The sequence below is a fragment of the Gymnodraco acuticeps genome, unplaced genomic scaffold (assembly GCF_902827175.1).
Source record: "Gymnodraco acuticeps unplaced genomic scaffold, fGymAcu1.1, whole genome shotgun sequence".
Lineage (NCBI taxonomy): Eukaryota > Metazoa > Chordata > Actinopteri > Perciformes > Bathydraconidae > Gymnodraco > Gymnodraco acuticeps.
Genome location: NW_022990066.1, coordinates 55,971 through 74,035, shown reverse-complemented (window position 1 = coordinate 74,035; position 18,065 = coordinate 55,971). Strand labels below are relative to the sequence as shown.

Below are 18,065 nucleotides of genomic sequence, written 5' to 3'. Positions count from 1 at the left end.
TACTTTCACATTACCTGTCTTTGTAAGACGGATTTATGTTCTCATGAGTGCAAACCCTTTGTTTTCTTTTTCCCTTTTGGATTGTTCATTTTCTCCTGTTTAAGTTAGAGTAGGTAAGACGCCTGTATATTTATTTTCTCGGTTAGGTAAGATTTTGTGTTTAAAGGTTTGTTTGTTTTCTTTGGTTTTGTTACTCATGTTTGTAAATAATTTTTATTCTCTGACTCGGTGTCCGTGTTCTTGGGAGTGGGGAGTTGGGAGAGTGTACATTTTGTGCTGCGCCTAGGTTCCCCTAGACCTGGGCGTAAGACTATCATATGCACAGTAGCTATATCTCAGTGTCCTCTGACAATGCAACATAGATTTATAAAATATATGAAACAATATAAATAGTGCAAGAAGAAACAGATTAGAAGTAAATAAATGCTTCAAGAGACCAATGTGCAAGGAAAGGGGAAAGAAGTCAACTCTAAACATGTAACATGGATTAAGATGTGCTACAAACTGAATTTAAAATTACTTTTCTTTCCCAGATGAAGGCCTTATTTTAAGATGTTTAATATAATGCTTTTCAAAAGACTTCAGCGGGAACACTTCAATTGAAAGGGCTGAGCTACTGACTCCGTGGAGGTCACATCCCACGGTCATATCTTTAATAAGAGATGAATTGGTCAAACAAAGATTATAATGCATAAAATCCCACATCTTAGCTTTTTTAAGAGTCTCCGGAAAATCTTTACTGAAAAAATAGTGACACTGTGAGCTCTCCGTAGAGGTAACAGGTTTCGATAACAAAAAACACTCTTACGAGGAAAAGGTTAACATAGTATCAAAAGTCAAAAAGATAAAATAAATTGCAAAACCTCGGTTCTTAGGTCTTAGCAGAAAACTTGGACTTCACGCTGGCAGTCAGGCACATGGGACGAAACGAACTGGCAACAAGACAAGGGAGACAGAAACTATATATAGGTAGGCTAAGGGGGAACAGGTGCAGACAATTAGGGCGGAGTCGACAATCACAGTGGAGGGAAAACACACAAAGGGAGGAAGTGAGGTAATCTGCAACAAGAAGGAAAGGTTACTACAAAAATAAAACAGGATACAAGACTGAACTAAAAACATTAACTTAAAAGATTTTACGAGATATAACAAACTGATACTGTTTTCCTCAATGAACATTTAGAGAAAAATAAATATTCAGGGCTCCTCTCCCTCAGGGGCCTCTCCCTCAGGGCCCTCTCCCTCAGGGCCCTCTCCCTCAGGGCCTCTCCCTCAGGGGCTTCTATCTCAGGGGCCTCTCCCTCAGGGCCCTCTCCCTCAGGGCCATCTCCCTCAGGGCCCTCTCCCTCAGGGGCTTCTATCTCAGGAGCCTCTCCCTCAGGGCTCCTCTCCCTCAGGGCTCCTCTCCCTCAGGGCCCTCCCCCTCAGGGTCCTCCCCCTCAGGGCCCTCTCCCTCAGGGCCCTCTCCCTCAGGGAACTCTCCCTCAGGGCCCTCTCCCTCAGGGGCCTCTCCCTCAGGGGCCTCTCCCTCAGGGGCCTCTTCCTGGTCTGTTGACTGTTGGTCAGGCTCATAGTCTGTATCGCTGTTGTCTTCCATTTCTGATACATCGTCCTCTATTGCTGGTTCAATCTCCTCTTCATCTGGTTCAAAACATTTGTCCAGAGCGTCTCTGACAGAAAATCGCCTAATTGGTCGCCTACTCATTGTGTCAATGAGTCAAATGTGAGCAAGGCACAAATATAACTGCATGAGAGCCAGTAATGGAGGGGCATTTAGCGCGAGAAAGCGAGAGGTTCCCGTAACTTAGAGTAAATTGTGTTGTCTGGAAGGTGTGGGGGGACATAAGCATTAGAAGTGTGTGTGTGTGTGTGTGTGTGTGTGTGTGTGTGTGTGTGTGTGTGTGTGTGTGTGTGTGTGTGTGTGTGTGGCCTGGCATTACTATACTTGTGGGGACCGAAATCTGTTTACACAATCACGTGTGGGGACTCGCCTCCCTTATGGGGACAAATTGGAGGTCCCCATAAGGGGAATCATTAATTTTAGGGTGAAGACTTGGTTAGGTTTAGGGTTAGGGTTAGGGTAAGGGTTAGTGTTAGGCATGTGTTGGTTATGGTTAAAGTTAGGGTAAGTTTCCGGAAAATGCATGTAAGTCAAGGTAATGTCCCCTGAAGTGATGTATACATGGTATGTGTGTGTGTGTGTGCATGTGTGTGTGTGTGTGTGTGTGTGTGTGGGTGTGTGTGTGTGTGTGGCCTAGCATTACTATAGTTGTGGGAACCAAAATCTATTTACATAGTCACGTGTGGGGACTCGCCTCCCTTATGGGGACAAAATGGAGGTCCCCATAAGGGGAATCATTAATTTTAGGGTGAATACTTGATTAGGTTTTAGGGTTAGGGTTAGGCATGTGTTGGTTATGGTTAAGGTTAGGATAAGTCTCCAGGAAATGCATGTAAGTCAATGTAATGTCCCCTGAAGTGATGTATGCATGGTGTGTGTGTGTCTGTATGTGTGTGTGTGCAGAGAGTCTGCGGTGGTGTGTGTGTGTGTGTGTGTGTGTGTGTGTGTGTGTGTGTGTGTGCAGGGAGTCTGCAGCGGTGTGTGTGTGTGTGTGTGTGTGTGTGTGTGTGTGTGTGTGTGTGTGTGTGTGTGCAGAGAGTCTGCGGCGGTGTGTGTGTGTGTGTGTGCAGAGTCTGCAGCGGTGTCGCAGAACCCCCCCCGATCCGTCTTTCTTAAACCATGCAAAATATTTGCGTGCAAAAAGCTGAGTTATGATCGGTCATAATAACACAGGATTTGGTGATGATATATTGTGTATATATTAATAATTTAAGATGTGAAATTCATTCCAATTTATTTGTAGTACTACTTTCTTTTTTTATTGTGTCATTTGGTGGCATCAATGTGATACAGATAATGGAGCAGTTGCTTTAGGGCCTCATATATAGTATAGCCCTTAAGGTCAAATCATGAGATCCTCGACCACCCATATGATCTTGTTCTCTTTAAGTTAAGTCTAAGGCTTAGTATTATACATGAAATATACAGCAGGTGAAACATGTATTCAGGCCTCTTTATAGAATAAGGACATGAAAACACTGATGCCAAACTGTATTAAAAAGGTGGACACTGTGACTGTTGCCATGGCAGAGTTATTCAAATAGGAGAGAAATATGGGAAAAATAATATTGCACTATACATATAAATTAAAGTAAACTGAGACACCAACAACACCCATACAATGGCTCCTACAGGGGGTCTTACGCATCTCTGCTTGTCCGGCTAACATCTCTCAGTGGATGCTTGCACACCACCTGAAGCTCAACCCAGACAAGACAGAACTGCTCTTCCTTCCAGGTAAAGACTCTCCCATCCATGATCTCTCCATCAACACCGGCACCTCTGTTGTTTCCCAAACTCACACTGGCAGGAATCTGGATGTGATATTCAATGACCATCTTTCCTTCACTGCTAACATGGCTGCTACTCCGCTCCTACTCAACATAAGGATACGTCTCCTACTGACCCAGAATGCAACACAGGTTCTGGTCCAGGCCCTTGTCCTCTCACATCTTGATTACTAAAACTCTGGGACTCCCTCTTGGTTGGTCTACCTGCAAGCACCATCCAACCTTTACAACTCATTCAAACTGCTGCAGCTCGACTGGTTTTCAACCTCCCTAAGTTATTCCCATGGACACACCACTCCTCCGCTTTCACTGGCTGCCAGTGGCTACCTGAGCCAGGCTGTTGTTCCCTCGTGCTTCAAGGTAACAACCATCAAACCTGTGCTGAAGAAGTCATCACGTTCCTGCTTCAATGACTTCCGCCCCGTAGAGCTGACTTCCACCATCATGAAGTGTTGGTCCTCTGCTCCCCATCCAGGCTTCACCCACTTGGACACTAAAAACTCTTATGTTAGGATGCTGTTCACAGAATTTAGTTCAGCGTTCAACACCATCAATCCCCAGCAGCTGGTTTGTAAACTAACAAACCTGGGCCTCAGCCCCTTCTCTGCAACTGGCTGCTGGACTTCCTCACTGCCAGACCCCAATCTGTACGGGTCGTCAACAACACATCAGGCACCATCACACTCAGTACGGGGGCCCCCCAAGGATGTGTGGTCAGCCCCCTGCTCTTCACCCTGCTGACCCACGACTGCACACCCACCCACAGCTCCAACCACTTAATCAAGTTTGCGTATGACACAACCGTAGTGGGTCTCATCAGCAACAACGATGAGACCCACTACAGGAGGGAGGTGAACCAGCTGGCCACGTAGTGCATATATAACAATCTATTTTTCAATGTGGAGAAAACAAAGGAGATTGTTGACGACATCAGGAGAACCTGCACCCAACACCCCCACCCACTGACCATCGGTGGTGCTGCTGTGGAGCTGGTGAACACAGCTGAACACAGCTGAGAGGATCATCGGTACCTCACTCCCATCACTCCTGGACATTTACAAGACCTGCCTCACCCGCAGAGCACTCAGCATTGTGGGTTACCCCACCCATCCCTCCACCTGCCTCTTCATTGTTGTGCTTTTATTTAGGTTGTAATATGTGCATATGTATAAATGTTTCTTTGATTGTGTATATATAGGTATATACATATTTGCATACATATTTTTATATATATTTGTTTTTGTATTCGGGATTTTGGGAAACGGTATTTTGATCCCTCTGTCTGTACACACAAACTAGAAGATTGACAATAAAGTTGACTTGACTTTATGACTTTGAAGGTGAACTGGTGGTTTAATGTCAACACTGAAAATGGTTCAGAACGATGAGGATGGAGAAGAGGGAGGTTGCTCTAGCAGAACACGGTTTGTAAATGTAAAACATTCATAAGTAAAGCCAGTGGAAGAAAGCACCACATCCTGTTTTTTGGTCGGATCGTTTATTCAGCTTTAGACAGTTAAACAACTAGTTAAAACTTGATAAAAAGGTAAATATGACAAAAATAGTGATATTATAACCATCACCAAAATTCAACCATTACATAAAATATATTTTTAAAAAAGAAGCAAAACGTAATAGATTTGTCTTTTTATATATTTTTTCTCATAAACATATAATAGGACACAACAATTCAAATGAAGATTACAGGTTTCACACTTTGAGAGGATAAATATGCATTATATCAATAACTACTACAACAAGTCCACATCATAAAGTAATTCAGATGTTCACAGAGGCAAATGTATGTTTTAGTGTCGCCCCTTTTTCTCAATTTCAGTTAGTAATCTGTTAGTAATTTAGTTTCTCCCCTCTTCAGGTTGTGATTTCTATATTTGAACTAGAGCCATTCAATAAACCCAGAGAGCAGATACATATTAGAGAAGAATGAGCTTGTTGCAGTAAATATACAAATGGGTTTATATAGCACAGATGAAATGAAACTTTTCATTGTCAGCCTTTTTGTACCACTTTCCATCTCTCTCCATGACTGCAGCCATGCCACACTCAGCCTCTTCGTCTGGGGCCCAGTTGTGATAGCAGACCAGACGATCAATGACCCAGAACCACAGGTCCAGAGTGCAGGTGTAGCGCATTCCCAGCCAGACGGGAGTGTCGGCCATCTTGGCTCTCTTTTCGACCCATCTCTGCTGGTGACGGTCAGTGATGGAGACCAGGTCATGGTGCTTCTCTCTGCAGTAAGTCAGGGCCTCATCCCAAGTCTTACTCTCATTGATCAGGATCACTTTATCTGTAATTGACATTTGTTTAGTTAGGGTAACCATTTATTGCAAAACAACTCTCAACATCAATAATATAGCACCTTTCATATAAGGATCATTTGGTTAAAAATAAAAAATAGAGTTGCTTAAGTTAAAGAGATACAAAATACAATGAAAACCAATGACAAGGAAAAATAAGCCAGAAATGATGCGGCACCTTATGTTAAAGCCAGGTTTAAATATACATAATAATAATATGATTTCTATAAGAATAAAAACATTATCCAGATCTCTAATTAGGTGTATCTTATACATATTTTCTCCACAAAAGGATACTCAACATACATGTATAAATATTTAACAAAAAACATGAAGCAAAAAAACATTCAAAGACTTTTCCAAAACTCACCGTCATAGCAGTAGAAGGGTTTTTCCTTTGTGCAGGTGTCGGAGCTCCATTTTCCATTTGGCGTAGTCGTAGCACAAGTCTTTTTGTCTTCATCTTCAAATGAGTCCGGATCCCAGTGTCTGAAAGAGACATTCTTCCCATCTGACCAACTCCAGGTGTCTCTGAACAGGCCGATCCACAAGTTAGAAGAGACATCCTGTTTCTGAACCCAATCCTTGAATTCTGTTGAATTGATGTGTGTGATTCCACTGATCAGGTCAGTGTGATGTTCTCTGCAGTAGCTCTGAGCCTGAAGCCAGTTCTTCTCACAAGGACTCAAATGGTATGTCTGTGGCACTGTTGCTGTGAGAATGAAAAGACACATTTTACAAGTTTCAAAAACATTTTTTTCTTACTTAAATCATGTTAAAATAATACGAACACGATCTAAGTTTCAGCTTGACGACAGTTTGGTATAATAATGTATATTGCATATTCAAAAAACATGCCATGCTTTACCATTACAATGTATTTAAACAAGTAGAATTGTATTATCAAAGTTACCAATAATGTTATGTTTAATGTGAAAATCAAAAATATTTTTCAATTTAATGTAACTACAGTGTACCGCATGAGTAATCTGTCAACTATTGTTACACAGTACGATATGATTTATATAGCGTTAATAGTGACATATACTCACCATTGTAGCAGATAAACTTAAAGCTTTCAGAACAAGGGACATCGTGCCATTTTTTTGAGGGCCAAATCACCACACAGTTCTCAGGATTGTTACCATCATTGTTCGGCTGCTTTAGACCCCATTCTGTTTCACATCCTGGTTCACATTCAGTAGGATAGTACTTCTCCCCCGGCAGAGACCAGTGCCACTCTTTGATACTTTTTTCATTGATGCTCCTCAGTCCAATCCAGGCATCTGTAGTCTGTGAAGAGTTAGTCAGTCTCTCCACGTCTCTCATGTCAGACACTGTGGCCAGGTCAGTGAAGTTCTCTCTGCAGTAACTCCGGGCTTCCTCCCAGGTCTTTCCCTCAGGAATGAAGTGGTACTCATAGAGGTGACATGTGGAGAAGGAACACTGACCTAAAAACAGAGAGAATTCTGCAGTGATGGAGCTGACAGTATGACAAGCATCTGATCATTAAATCAAACTCATGAGTACTAGAATCACCCCCACCTCTTACACCATCCCCTTCATCTGAACGGGGGTCTGAGTTCACTTATTCCACTTTGTATTGTTATGAGCAGTTTCATGACTCCAGATGTGATTTAATTTAGAATCCACTTACCCATCAGAAGGAGCACGAACAGACTCCACTGCATCTTTGCTCTGTTAGAGGAAACCAATATTGTTATTGATCATTTATAAATCTCATAAATTATGTCAGTTACATTTAAATTATTTTGAGCACCTAATGTTTCAGTTAAATTGACACAAACACAGACTGCACCACTCGCTTCAGTGCAGTAGTTTAATGAAGATGTAAATGCAGAGAAAAGGCACATTTCGAGCAACCCCAGCAGTAACATACGGAGCCCCTAAAGGACATGAACAAATAAATAAAAAGAGAGAGAAAAAAGTCGGGACCACGCATAGGTATCTCGTTATCCCGACTTTTTGTTTTCTTGTGTCCCTTTAGTCGCAGGGGTCGGCAATAGGCGGCCCGCGGGCCATTGTTGGCCCGCCAGCAATAATATTTGGCCCGTAATTTTGAGAATCAAAAATAAAATAAAAAATGTTCTCTTTTTTTTAACAACATAGGACCGAGAGTCGCACATCAGGGTTTCCGTTAGCCGGTAATCACCGGTTTTTATCTGGTAAAATACATTAAAACCCGGTAAATTCAAAACCTGCTGGTCAAAATGTCTGGTAATAATTAGGGATGCTCCGATCGATCGGCCGCCGGTCATTATCGGCCGATATTCACTCTTAATAGTTTGATCGGTGCTCTCTATAAAGGCCGATCAGGAGAGCTGGATCTGATCGATATGGACATAAACGCGAGTGAAGTATAACCGGACCCGAGAGAGAGATCAGACCAGCTGCTGCATAATCACCTGAATCCCCGCCCACTGTTTAGTGAGCTGCATGAGAAACTGACGGGCTGTCAGGAGAGAGAGAGAGAGAGAGAGAGAGAGAGAGAGAGAGAGAGAGAGAGAGAGAGAGAGAGAGAGAGAGAGAGAGAGAGAGAGAGAGAGAGAGAGAGAGAGAGAGAGAGAGAGAGAGAGAGAGAGAGAGAGAGAGAGAGAGAGAGAGAGAGAGAGGATCCGTTTCTCCCGTGTTATTATTCAAAGTTAATGTAAACTTTTGAATAATGTACTTCATCTACTACAAGTAGTTTGTTTGAATGTAATAATTATGTTGTTTGTTGTTTGTGGAATCATTTATTGAAAAATGAATCTGAACTTTTCGATCTGTAACGATTATAAACTGAAGCAATATAAAAATGACTCCAATTAACTGAGTTTTAAACATCAGCATATCCGGTCATAGTCCGGTGATTACCTGCTAACGTAAACTCTGCTACACCATTCTTATTATTATTATTATTATTGAAACATGACCGGTACGTTTCAAATTTGTCCGGTAAAATAAATTCTGTCCCGACATATCCGCTTACATTCATAATGTCAGCGGAGGGAGGGGAAGTGGCGCTGTGGAAGAGCAGAGTGGCGAGGGAGAGCTGTTTACAAGCTTCAAACATGTATTTATCGTGTGATTTTGGAAATAAAAGTTCCATATTCTGAAAGCCAAGACTTTGTTTATTTAAAATCAAACAAAACACCCGATCCCCGAAAAACTATTTGTTTACGCAAATCCACGTTTATTTTGAAATGAGCCGTTGCGACTTCCGACGGATTTCGATAGAGCGGGTCACATATGGCAAATGTGTGGTTGTGGGGAACCAGGTCAATTAAAGTACTTATTTAACTATTAAATACATTGAGTTTGAGTAAAATACTTGGTTACTGATTAATGTAGGTTATAATATATTAAATTGCAAAGCAAAACATGCTGTAATTGATTTATTTTGACCTTTGATATTTTTTAAAGGTTTTCAACCTGAAAGAATCCTAATGTGTCCTTGAAAAGTTGAAATAAAGATTAAGGAAAAAGGATTTGAGTAGTCCATGCGTCCTCTGTCGCCCCTCACTCAAATAAATGCCAAAAACCCAGAGAACTTGACAATACTTATCAGAATAAAAGTATGTTAAATAACACTGCTACCTAGTTAATAACTTTACTCAGTGGAGGCTCTTCCATTGGGAAAGGGAGGACCATCTTCCCTAACATTTCAGAGAAAAATTTACTTTGAAGAGAACAATAAATACACCTCAATTTAAAAGATAAGTCTGTTAAAATACAGATAATAGCCCTGGCTTTGGGACTGAAATGGGGCTAGAGAGGACGAGCCTCCCTTTGGGCGGGTCTAGCCAGAGGCTCTGGATTGGGCGCCTATATCATCAGTGAACCAATCAGCGGATCTGACTGCGCATCAGAGCAGAGATGTTCACAAGTCTTTTTTTGCAAGTCCAAGTCAAGTCTCAAGTCTTTGGTCACGAGTCCAAGTCAAGTCTCAAGTCTTTGTGGGGTGAGACCAGAGTTGGGTGTAACGCGTCCCAAAGTAACGCGTTACTGTAATAATACTACTTATGTCGGTAACGGAGCAGTGCAACGCGTTACTTTTATAATTCAGTTATCACACTACAGTTACTAACATTGCCCCGACACGCGTTACTTCGTTACTTTTATAAAATAATCACACTCACTGACAGACTAGAGGGGTTTCCGCCGCAGGTTTATATACATGTAGGCCTATGTAATCTGCGCGACTTGCGAGACCACATCTCCACGTGCAGTGCTGCATAAACATGGCTGAGTCTTCTCATCTGTAAACTCCCTCAACGCGCCGCTCGCTCTCTTCTCTTGATCGCCCTCTCACGGGTGAACAGTTCAATGTCCCGCTTCATTGTAGGAATTCTGCCATGTCTCTACCACTTTAGTTTGACCATCTCTGTTACTAAGTTATGGAATACTAAATACATAAGTCATTAGATGCCTTACCGTTACTGCGCTCATAAAGAATGATAAGAATAATGCGTCTTGAACTGGTTTCATTAATTAGTGTCTTGACGTTTCACAGACTGTTAGCTTGTTGTGTGGCTGGTAGCCTATTTGAGAGCATATAAAAAGAAAGACTTGTGTTATGTCTTCCTTAATGCAATAGTAATTGGGGGTGCAAGTGGAGTCTCGCAGAGGCAAAACTGTGGCGCGCACACTGTAGGTGCGCCGCAGTCTGCGTGATCTGCCTGTAGGGAGGGGCGGGCCGGCCCTGCGAGTAAAGTAACGATTAAAGTAACGAGTAAAGTAACGAGTAAAGTAACGAGTTACTTTATGTAGAGAGTAACGAAGTAGTGTAATATATTACTTGTTTTTAAAGTAATATGTAATATGTAATATATTACTTTTTTTTAGTAACGACCCCATCTCTGGGTGAGACTTGATCAAGTCTCAAGTCTTTGGTCACGAGTCCAAGTCAAGTCTCAAGTCTTTGTGGGGTGAGACTTGATCAAGTCTCAAGTCTTTGGTCACGAGTCCAAGTCAAGTCTCAAGTCTCTAAAAAATAAAAGTCTCATGTCTCTTCTGTTTGTAATAAGCCTTCTATTGTCTGCTGCTATCCAGTCTGTTAAGAATACTGCACAGCTATATCTAAGACATTCAAAGCATTTACTGTATTATTATCACTCCTATATCTATTAGCATACAGTATCCGTACTGATTACTTGTTTGTTATATGATCACTTTAAACAGGCTATTGCAATGCAATATGAGGACAAACATCACAGTTTAGCTAAATGCAAACAACTTGTAAGCAAAACACTTCAGAATCAAAAATCAGTATCACAAATACTTTATTAATCCCCCGCAGGGAAACTGTGTTAAAAGTACTTCAAAGTAAACATTTGTTCTGTGCCATTTGCAACTAAAAAACTATTGCTGCAATATTATCTGAAATATACTGAACTGGTGATATTAAAACATGACCTGTTCCAAAAGAGATATCTACCATTAACACCATTTACCAGCCAAATGCTGGTAAATCATGCAAGTGGCTGGTGCTGTATGTTGCACGTACCAGCCAAACATAACAATGGCAATCTATTGAGTGGCTGGTAACATTTCAACATTCACTAGGCTAGCCATTTGGCCAGTGGACAAAAATGTTAAAATGTGACCTCTGCAACCGTATTGTTTAATTATACTGGGTCTCTAATTACATCTTTTAAGTCTACTATAAATAAACATATTCCTCTATCCTCTCACTCAAACCCAGTGTAATGGTAACCTGATAAACCTGTAACATTAACGTTACGTGGTCAACAATAAACCTGTAACCTGCCTATAAACCGACAGATGTATTTATGTATGTAACTATGTATTTTTCTACGTTTAACGTTAGCCAGTAGATGGTGGCAGCGGAACGTAATGATTAACGTTACCGACCTTTTTTATGTCATGTCAAGAGTTGGATGTCAACGCCACTCAACGCAAACAAGTGTGACAAGCAAACATTCACTCATCTTTTCAAATATTCAGTTACAAAGCTAGTAGCAAGCTAAGTTAACATTACATAGCTGATGCTGAGCTAAACATGTTTGCTAACCGTCCATATGCGTTAATGTGACTGACCTCTCCGGGTGAGTTTTCAAGTGCCTGATGAAATTTGACGTTGTTGCACCAGCATCCTTGATTTTAATATTGCAGACTTTGCAGTGTGCGCTCATTTTGTTGGTGCCGCCGGCGTTTTGTTCGAAGTTTTTATAGTTGAACCTAATTACAAGCGGTACAGCTGCAGGTGTGCCGCCGGTCGCCATGGTGTTACCATGATGTTAATGTTAATGTTAAAGGTGGGGTAGGTACGTTTGAGAAACCGGCTCGAGATACACTTTTTGTTATATTCCATGGAATGCTCTTAACATCCCGATAGCCGGCCCGGCTAAAGTAACTGGATGGCCTACCTGCCTGTCAGCCTCCCATCGGGGCACAAACGTATCTCGTGCCCTCATTGGTCATGTGCGCGTTCGTGTGTGTTGGAGGAGGGGCTCTGTGAGGAAGTGGCAGCAGTGTTGCCAACTTGGCGATTTTCTCGTTAAATTTGGCGGATTTCCAAACCCTCCGGCGACTTATTTGTGTCAAAAGCGACTAACGACTAATCTAGCGATTTATAATGGTGTTATTAGCGACTTTTCTGGTGTTTGGAGACTCACATTGTTCTGCAGTTAACGAGCCGCGGGTGCTGCCGTGAGCCCCGCCTCCCTCCCATAGTACTCACAGGCGCTCAGGAGACAACCACACTTCCCCGCGTCGAGACTGCAAATGAATTGCGCATGCGCCAACTGCCAAGCCGTCCTGGTTTTGAGCGGGATTTAAATGTTGAATGTAAATGTTTCTTCACTCACTTTCACACTATAATAAATAACTGCCTTTGCTTTGCTTTGCCTCACACAGCCTCAGTCACTCAATCACCTCGTCCACTGTGTGTGTGCCTCTCTGTGACAAGCTAAACATCATGGCACAGTCTAAATTGTATTCTCAAAAATACAGAAAGGAGTGGGAATCAAACCCTGAGTATAAAGGATGGTTGAAGCCATTTATTGGAGATGACACACGGGCATACTGCCTTTATTGTAAGGGGGATTTCTATGCCAAACTGTCATGTTAAAACCCCAAAACATACTCAAAAGGCAAAGACATTTCTGATCTACTGTCGTCTGGATTTAACTCCGGTGGTTTCAAGTTTTGATCCTTGAAGGGTTGGGAACGTTTTTTTTCTACAGCCGCCATTACATGATGTGCAAATTAGGCGATGACGTCATTTAGCGACTTCTGGCGACTTTTCGGACAGCCAATAGCTACTTTCCTTACTATGGAGTTGGCAACACTGAGTGGCAGATTTTCTCCGGTTGTGTATTTTCAAATTCTAGCAATCTCGAGCCGGTTTCTCAAACTTACCTACCCCACCTTTAATACGCCAAAAATAGAAAACACAATGATTAGGGGTGTAACGGTTCACAGACGTCACGGTTCGGTTCATACCTCGGTTTGGGGGTCACGGTTCGGTACGGGTTCGGTACAACAAGGAAAAGCAAAAAAAAATCCCAAATACAGTAGTGCAAGTTTTGGTATGAAAATAAGGAACTCTAACATTTGGAATCATTAACTGTATTACACAGTTAAAAACAAACCACAAACAGTAACACACACACTCAGATGGCCATATTATTTATAATGGCTGATGTCAAACAAAAAGGTTAAATAAGCTGTACAACTAAAAAGAATGTCTTGAAAATATTTAAATAAATAATAAGAAAGTGTTTCAATCACTATCAATAAAAGGCAATACAGAACTGTATAACATCTCCTGATGTCAAAATATAAAATAAATACAATGATAAATATAAAACAAAATTAAATCTGTACCTTTAGGAGCAATGTCTAACATGTGTAATTCACTTGTGAGTGTGTGAGGCCATTATGCCTAAATAAAGGTACTCAAGCTTTACTCTATTTTCAAGTTGTTCTTCAAAAAGATTTGTCTACGTTGTCAGTAGTGATGGCAGATCTGTTGGCGGTAACTATTTCACCTGCCGTCGAGAAAACCCTCTCGCTGGGGACTGAGACTGACTCGGATGTGATTGAGCATGTTTGACGTGTTACCACTATCATACCGCACCACTGTCGAACAACGCCGACACACCGTCCTCGTCCGATCCACAACTCGCACCCCATCATTGTTGTAGTCCACAGGGAACCCACAATGTTCCCACACAGCTGATTTAAAAGAAGCAGGTGGGTCTTCTAGCTCCTGTGTGTTGTGTGAACTCGCCATAGCTACTAACTTTTCTTCTTCATGTATTGTGTTCGTTTTGTTGTGTTTTGTTCTTGTTCTTCATTTGTTATTTACGGCCGGCTGGCTTTTAGGCGCAATACCGCCCCCTGGATTATATATAGTGTAATACTGCCCTGAGTGACAGACTTTTTTCCAACTCGTAAAAAAAGGCGTATTCGCCGTGTGACTGCATGTGCCGAACCGTGACGTCTGAACCGTGACGGTACGGGACGAATACGGATACCGTTACACCCCTAACAATGATTGTTCACGAGTCCCAAAACACGAGTCCGAAGTCTTTTGAGCAGGAGTCCAAGTCAAGTCTGAAGTCTCTGTGTGTGCGACTTAAGTGCGACTCGAGTCCCCATCTCTGCATCAGAGTGTTGATGGGGAGGGTTATCAGCGATATCAGAGTTTTTTCTGAACCGGGGAACAGGGGCGCTGCGCCCTCTTACCAAAATCAATTCCTTGAATTAGGCTTTGATTATGTTCTGGCCCGCCATCTTGTGGCTCAGCAAAAAATTGGCCCAAGGCCAAACTTACTTGCCTACCCCTGCTTTAGGGCATGGGTCAGCAAAAGGCGACCAACATTTTTTACAATATCGAACCGACAGTCGCACATATAGGCTATAATGTCCGACTAGAGAATCTACCTACACCTGAAGAATGCTTATTTTTACTTGTATCCATGTTGAGAGGGAATGACACACAGCACAGGCACAATCTGGCTGCGAGGTGCACTGACGCTGACAGCGGATCAATAAGTAAGTGGACAGCGCGTGGTGCTGAAATAGCCAACATGCGGTTTGAAAAAAATAACACCAGCTCACTAAATCATTCAAACGTAATGTTTGCTTATATGCAGGGCCGTCCCTCACTACAGGCCGATCATGCAGGCTGCATGGGGCCTCACATTGCGCAGAGGGCCTCGGCTTATGAGCTCGGCTTGGGCGCAGTTCTCAGCGCAGTTCACTAGCACACCACCTGAAGCTCAACCCCCCCCCCCCCCCCCCCCCCCCCCAAGCATTCAAACGTGATTTAACAATCAATTACTTAAATAAGCCTTTGATTATGTTCCGGCCCGCCATCTAGAGGAAAAATATTGGCCCAAGGCCAATATTACTTGCCGACCCCTGCTTTAGGGGCTCCGTAATGCACCAAAGGCACACACCGTAAAATGTATTTTTAGCAAATGAAAAGGTCTTATTTGAATGAAACATTCAAACACCAGTTAGAAACTAAACAATAACAGTATAGTGCCGTACAACAACACTGACTTGTTACATTTTTTTATCAAAGCCATTATATTTTTCTGGTTCCATATTTTTTTATTCACATGTAGCCTACTATCAGAAACATACACTATGTTTTAGGTGCTGGAGAGACTTTATGGGTTCTTTAACCGGAACGGAGAAGTAAACTGAAAATAAGGCTTGATTAAATTGTGTATCGTTGCTTTTATAAACCCGATTTAAAGATATCTAATCATTTCTTTATTATAGTTAAACTAACCCTAATGAAAATTACATTGTGTTTATTTGAAGTGAGAGGGAGATTGCTGTGTAAACACATCGTCTCCAATAAAACATTTAAGATTTACCACCGTTTTTTAAAGCAGGAAAATAGTGGGATTTACAGCCCTGAGTAATGTCTACGGGACAGGCTGCATACATCGCCCACAAAGCTCTAAAAACCTAACATGAGCCTGAAAGGTAACACTCAGGGCAAAAACATGTCCACTAGACTCAGACTGTTTAGTTTTCATTATAAATGTCCAGCGTTCTTGGTAAAAAAAAAGTTTCAAAGTGAACATTAGATACATTTTATGATTCAAAATGAAACATTGAGATTTTAATACAAATACATAAAATAGTCCAAGTGATTTCAAGAAAAACAAATGATTTAAGGGAATAAATGAACATAAAAGGGTTTTAGATTTCATTGCTTCTGATTGAGATGAGATTCATTAAATGTTCCTTCCCTTTGGAAAATATTCTGAAGGAGAATATCTTTCTCAAAAATAAACAAAATATGAAAGTGACTGAACAGAATCACACTTACTTCTCCTGAGTCGTCCTGTCAGCTGCTTCTCTCTGTCTCTCTCGATGTGCTGGTGAAGACTCAGATATCCACGAGGTCGCTGCTCTCTTTGAGCCACCTTTGGGGAAACATTTGAATATTAAAATCCAGATGTCAAAGAGGTTGGATATAGGATCCATTGATGGAAAGAATATAATTTACATGTAACAGGGAAAAAAGTTGAACACACTTCCTTGTTGACTGTCTGACACACGGAAAGAAAGGTACCGTTCCAAAATATGCACTAATGATAACTATTGAATGTTTATATTTTTATATTTTTGTTAGGATATTGCTTGTTAACATATGTCAAACAGCTTTAAGAGAACATTCTGGCTGTGTTTGAGCCCCTCATATTACAAGTTTGTCAATATTATTTTAATTTCAGTCACATAGTTTATTTATTCTGAAACACAAGTCAAAAACATTATCTCTTCGTTGTCTCTATTCTCATGAGTCTGTCCATCCAGCTGTTTCTGTCACGATCTGCCTGTATTGTATTTTGTCTTGTCTTGTTTCATGTTTCATGTTTTATGTTGAAAGGTCTTCACTTCCTGTCTTGCCTGTTTCTGTCTGCGTTGTGTCTTGTTTAAATCTGTCTGTGGTTCCCGGTCGTTAGTTTCCCTGGTGTGTCTAATTTACCTGATTGTGTTCACCTGGTGTCCCTGTGTTTTCTCCTCCCTCCTCACCTGTGTCTTGTTTCTGTGATTAGTCTTGTGTGTATTTAAGTTCTGGTTTTTCTGTCTGTCTTTGTCGGTTGGTCTTGTGTAATGACTTGGTCTGCGGTGAGTGTTCTGTGCTGTCTTTGTGTATATCTAGCCTTGACATAAAGGAATTATTTGTTACTCTAATCTGCATTTGGGTCCTGCTTCCTGCACACCGTAACATTACGAACCGACCACAAAATGGATCCAGCAGATGATCCATGGGAGGTTGAATTACAGCATTTAACCTTCTATCTGGCTTGCTGCTTCGATTGGTGGAAGGGAGCGTCCAGTATTCGGCAGAAGAGGGCCGCTCTGGTAGAGGCGCTCCGGTTGGCAGCAGAGAAACCATGTTTTGTTGAGTTCTTACCTGACTGGATTTTGGACTTCCTTCAAGCATGTGATTCCCGGCCTGCTAGCCCCAGGCATGCTAGCTCCCTGTCTCCCAATTCCCAACCTGGCACCATACGCCTTGGTGGGTTCCGCCTGAAATCAACCCGTGCTTCTGCCCCAGTTCCTGCTGCTGTCCAGGAGTCGTATTCCGGAACTCGTCTGGCTTATGGAGGTCCACGGAGTATTCAGGCGGCTGCTAAGAGGAGTCGTCGCAAGGCCAGGCTAGCAGCCTGAGTCCCAGCAGCCATGGTTCCGGCTCCAGTGCCGGACCCAGCAGCCATGCCTCCATGCTCCAGTACCGGCCCACGCAGCTTTGCGTCCATACTGGCTTACACAGCCAGGGTCCAGGCTTCCGCGCCGGACCCAGCAGCCTTGATTCTGGCTTCAATTCCGGCTCCAGAACCGGACCTTACAGCCATGTTTCCGGCTCCAGAACCGGACCTTACAGCCATGTTTCCGGCTCCAGAACCGGACCTTACAGCCATGATTCTGGCTTCAATTCCGGGCCCCGCAGCCATGGTTCCGGCCCCAGCAGCCATGGTTCCGGCTTCAGTACCGGCCCCGGAAGCCATGGGCTCGACTCCAGTTTCGGCTACAGGGCTGGCTCCCCAGCCGACGCCAGCTCCCCGAGTCTTGTCGGCGTACCGGCCGACTCCAGCACCTCGTCTCCTGCTGGCTCCCCAGCCGACGCCAGCTCCCCGAGTCTTGTCGGCGTACCGGCGGACTCCAGCACCTCGTCTCCTGCTGGCTCCCCAGCCGACGCCAGCTCCCCGAGTCTTGTCGGCGTACCGACCGACTCCAGCACCTCGTCTCCTGCTGGCTCCCCAGACGACGCCAGCTCCCCGTGTCCTGTCGGCGTACCGACCGACTCATGTCCCCTCTCCAGTTCCCTCTCAAGTC

The 18,065-nt window shown here is 42.8% G+C and overlaps 1 protein-coding gene across 1 annotated transcript; it reads right to left on the bottom strand.

Annotated features, from left to right (window-relative positions):
- Positions 1-4,664: 4,664 nt before the first annotated feature.
- On the bottom strand, positions 4,665-16,147 carry LOC117546016 (macrophage mannose receptor 1-like). Its single transcript, XM_034216094.1, has 5 exons — positions 16,051-16,147; positions 7,387-7,427; positions 6,782-7,180; positions 6,100-6,441; positions 4,665-5,719 (listed from the first exon to the last, which is right to left on the bottom strand). The coding sequence occupies exons 2-5, from the start codon at positions 7,418-7,420 to the stop codon at positions 5,388-5,390; spliced, it is 1,107 nt and encodes a 368-aa protein (XP_034071985.1). The 5' UTR covers positions 7,421-7,427; positions 16,051-16,147; the 3' UTR covers positions 4,665-5,387.
- Positions 16,148-18,065: the final 1,918 nt, after the last annotated feature.

What these genes read in the sequence shown, in the direction of transcription:
- LOC117546016 (XM_034216094.1), bottom strand. Translation starts at nt 7,420, where the DNA reads ATGCAGTGGAGTCTGTTCGTGCTCCTTCTGATGG. An exon ending in GTTCGTGCTCCTTCTGATGG is followed by an intron (nt 7,181 to 7,386) that starts GTAAGTGGATTC and finishes CTCTGTTTTTAG; the next exon opens with GTCAGTGTTCCTTCTCCACA. An exon ending in TAAGTTTATCTGCTACAATG is followed by an intron (nt 6,442 to 6,781) that starts GTGAGTATATGT and finishes TCATTCTCACAG; the next exon opens with CAACAGTGCCACAGACATAC.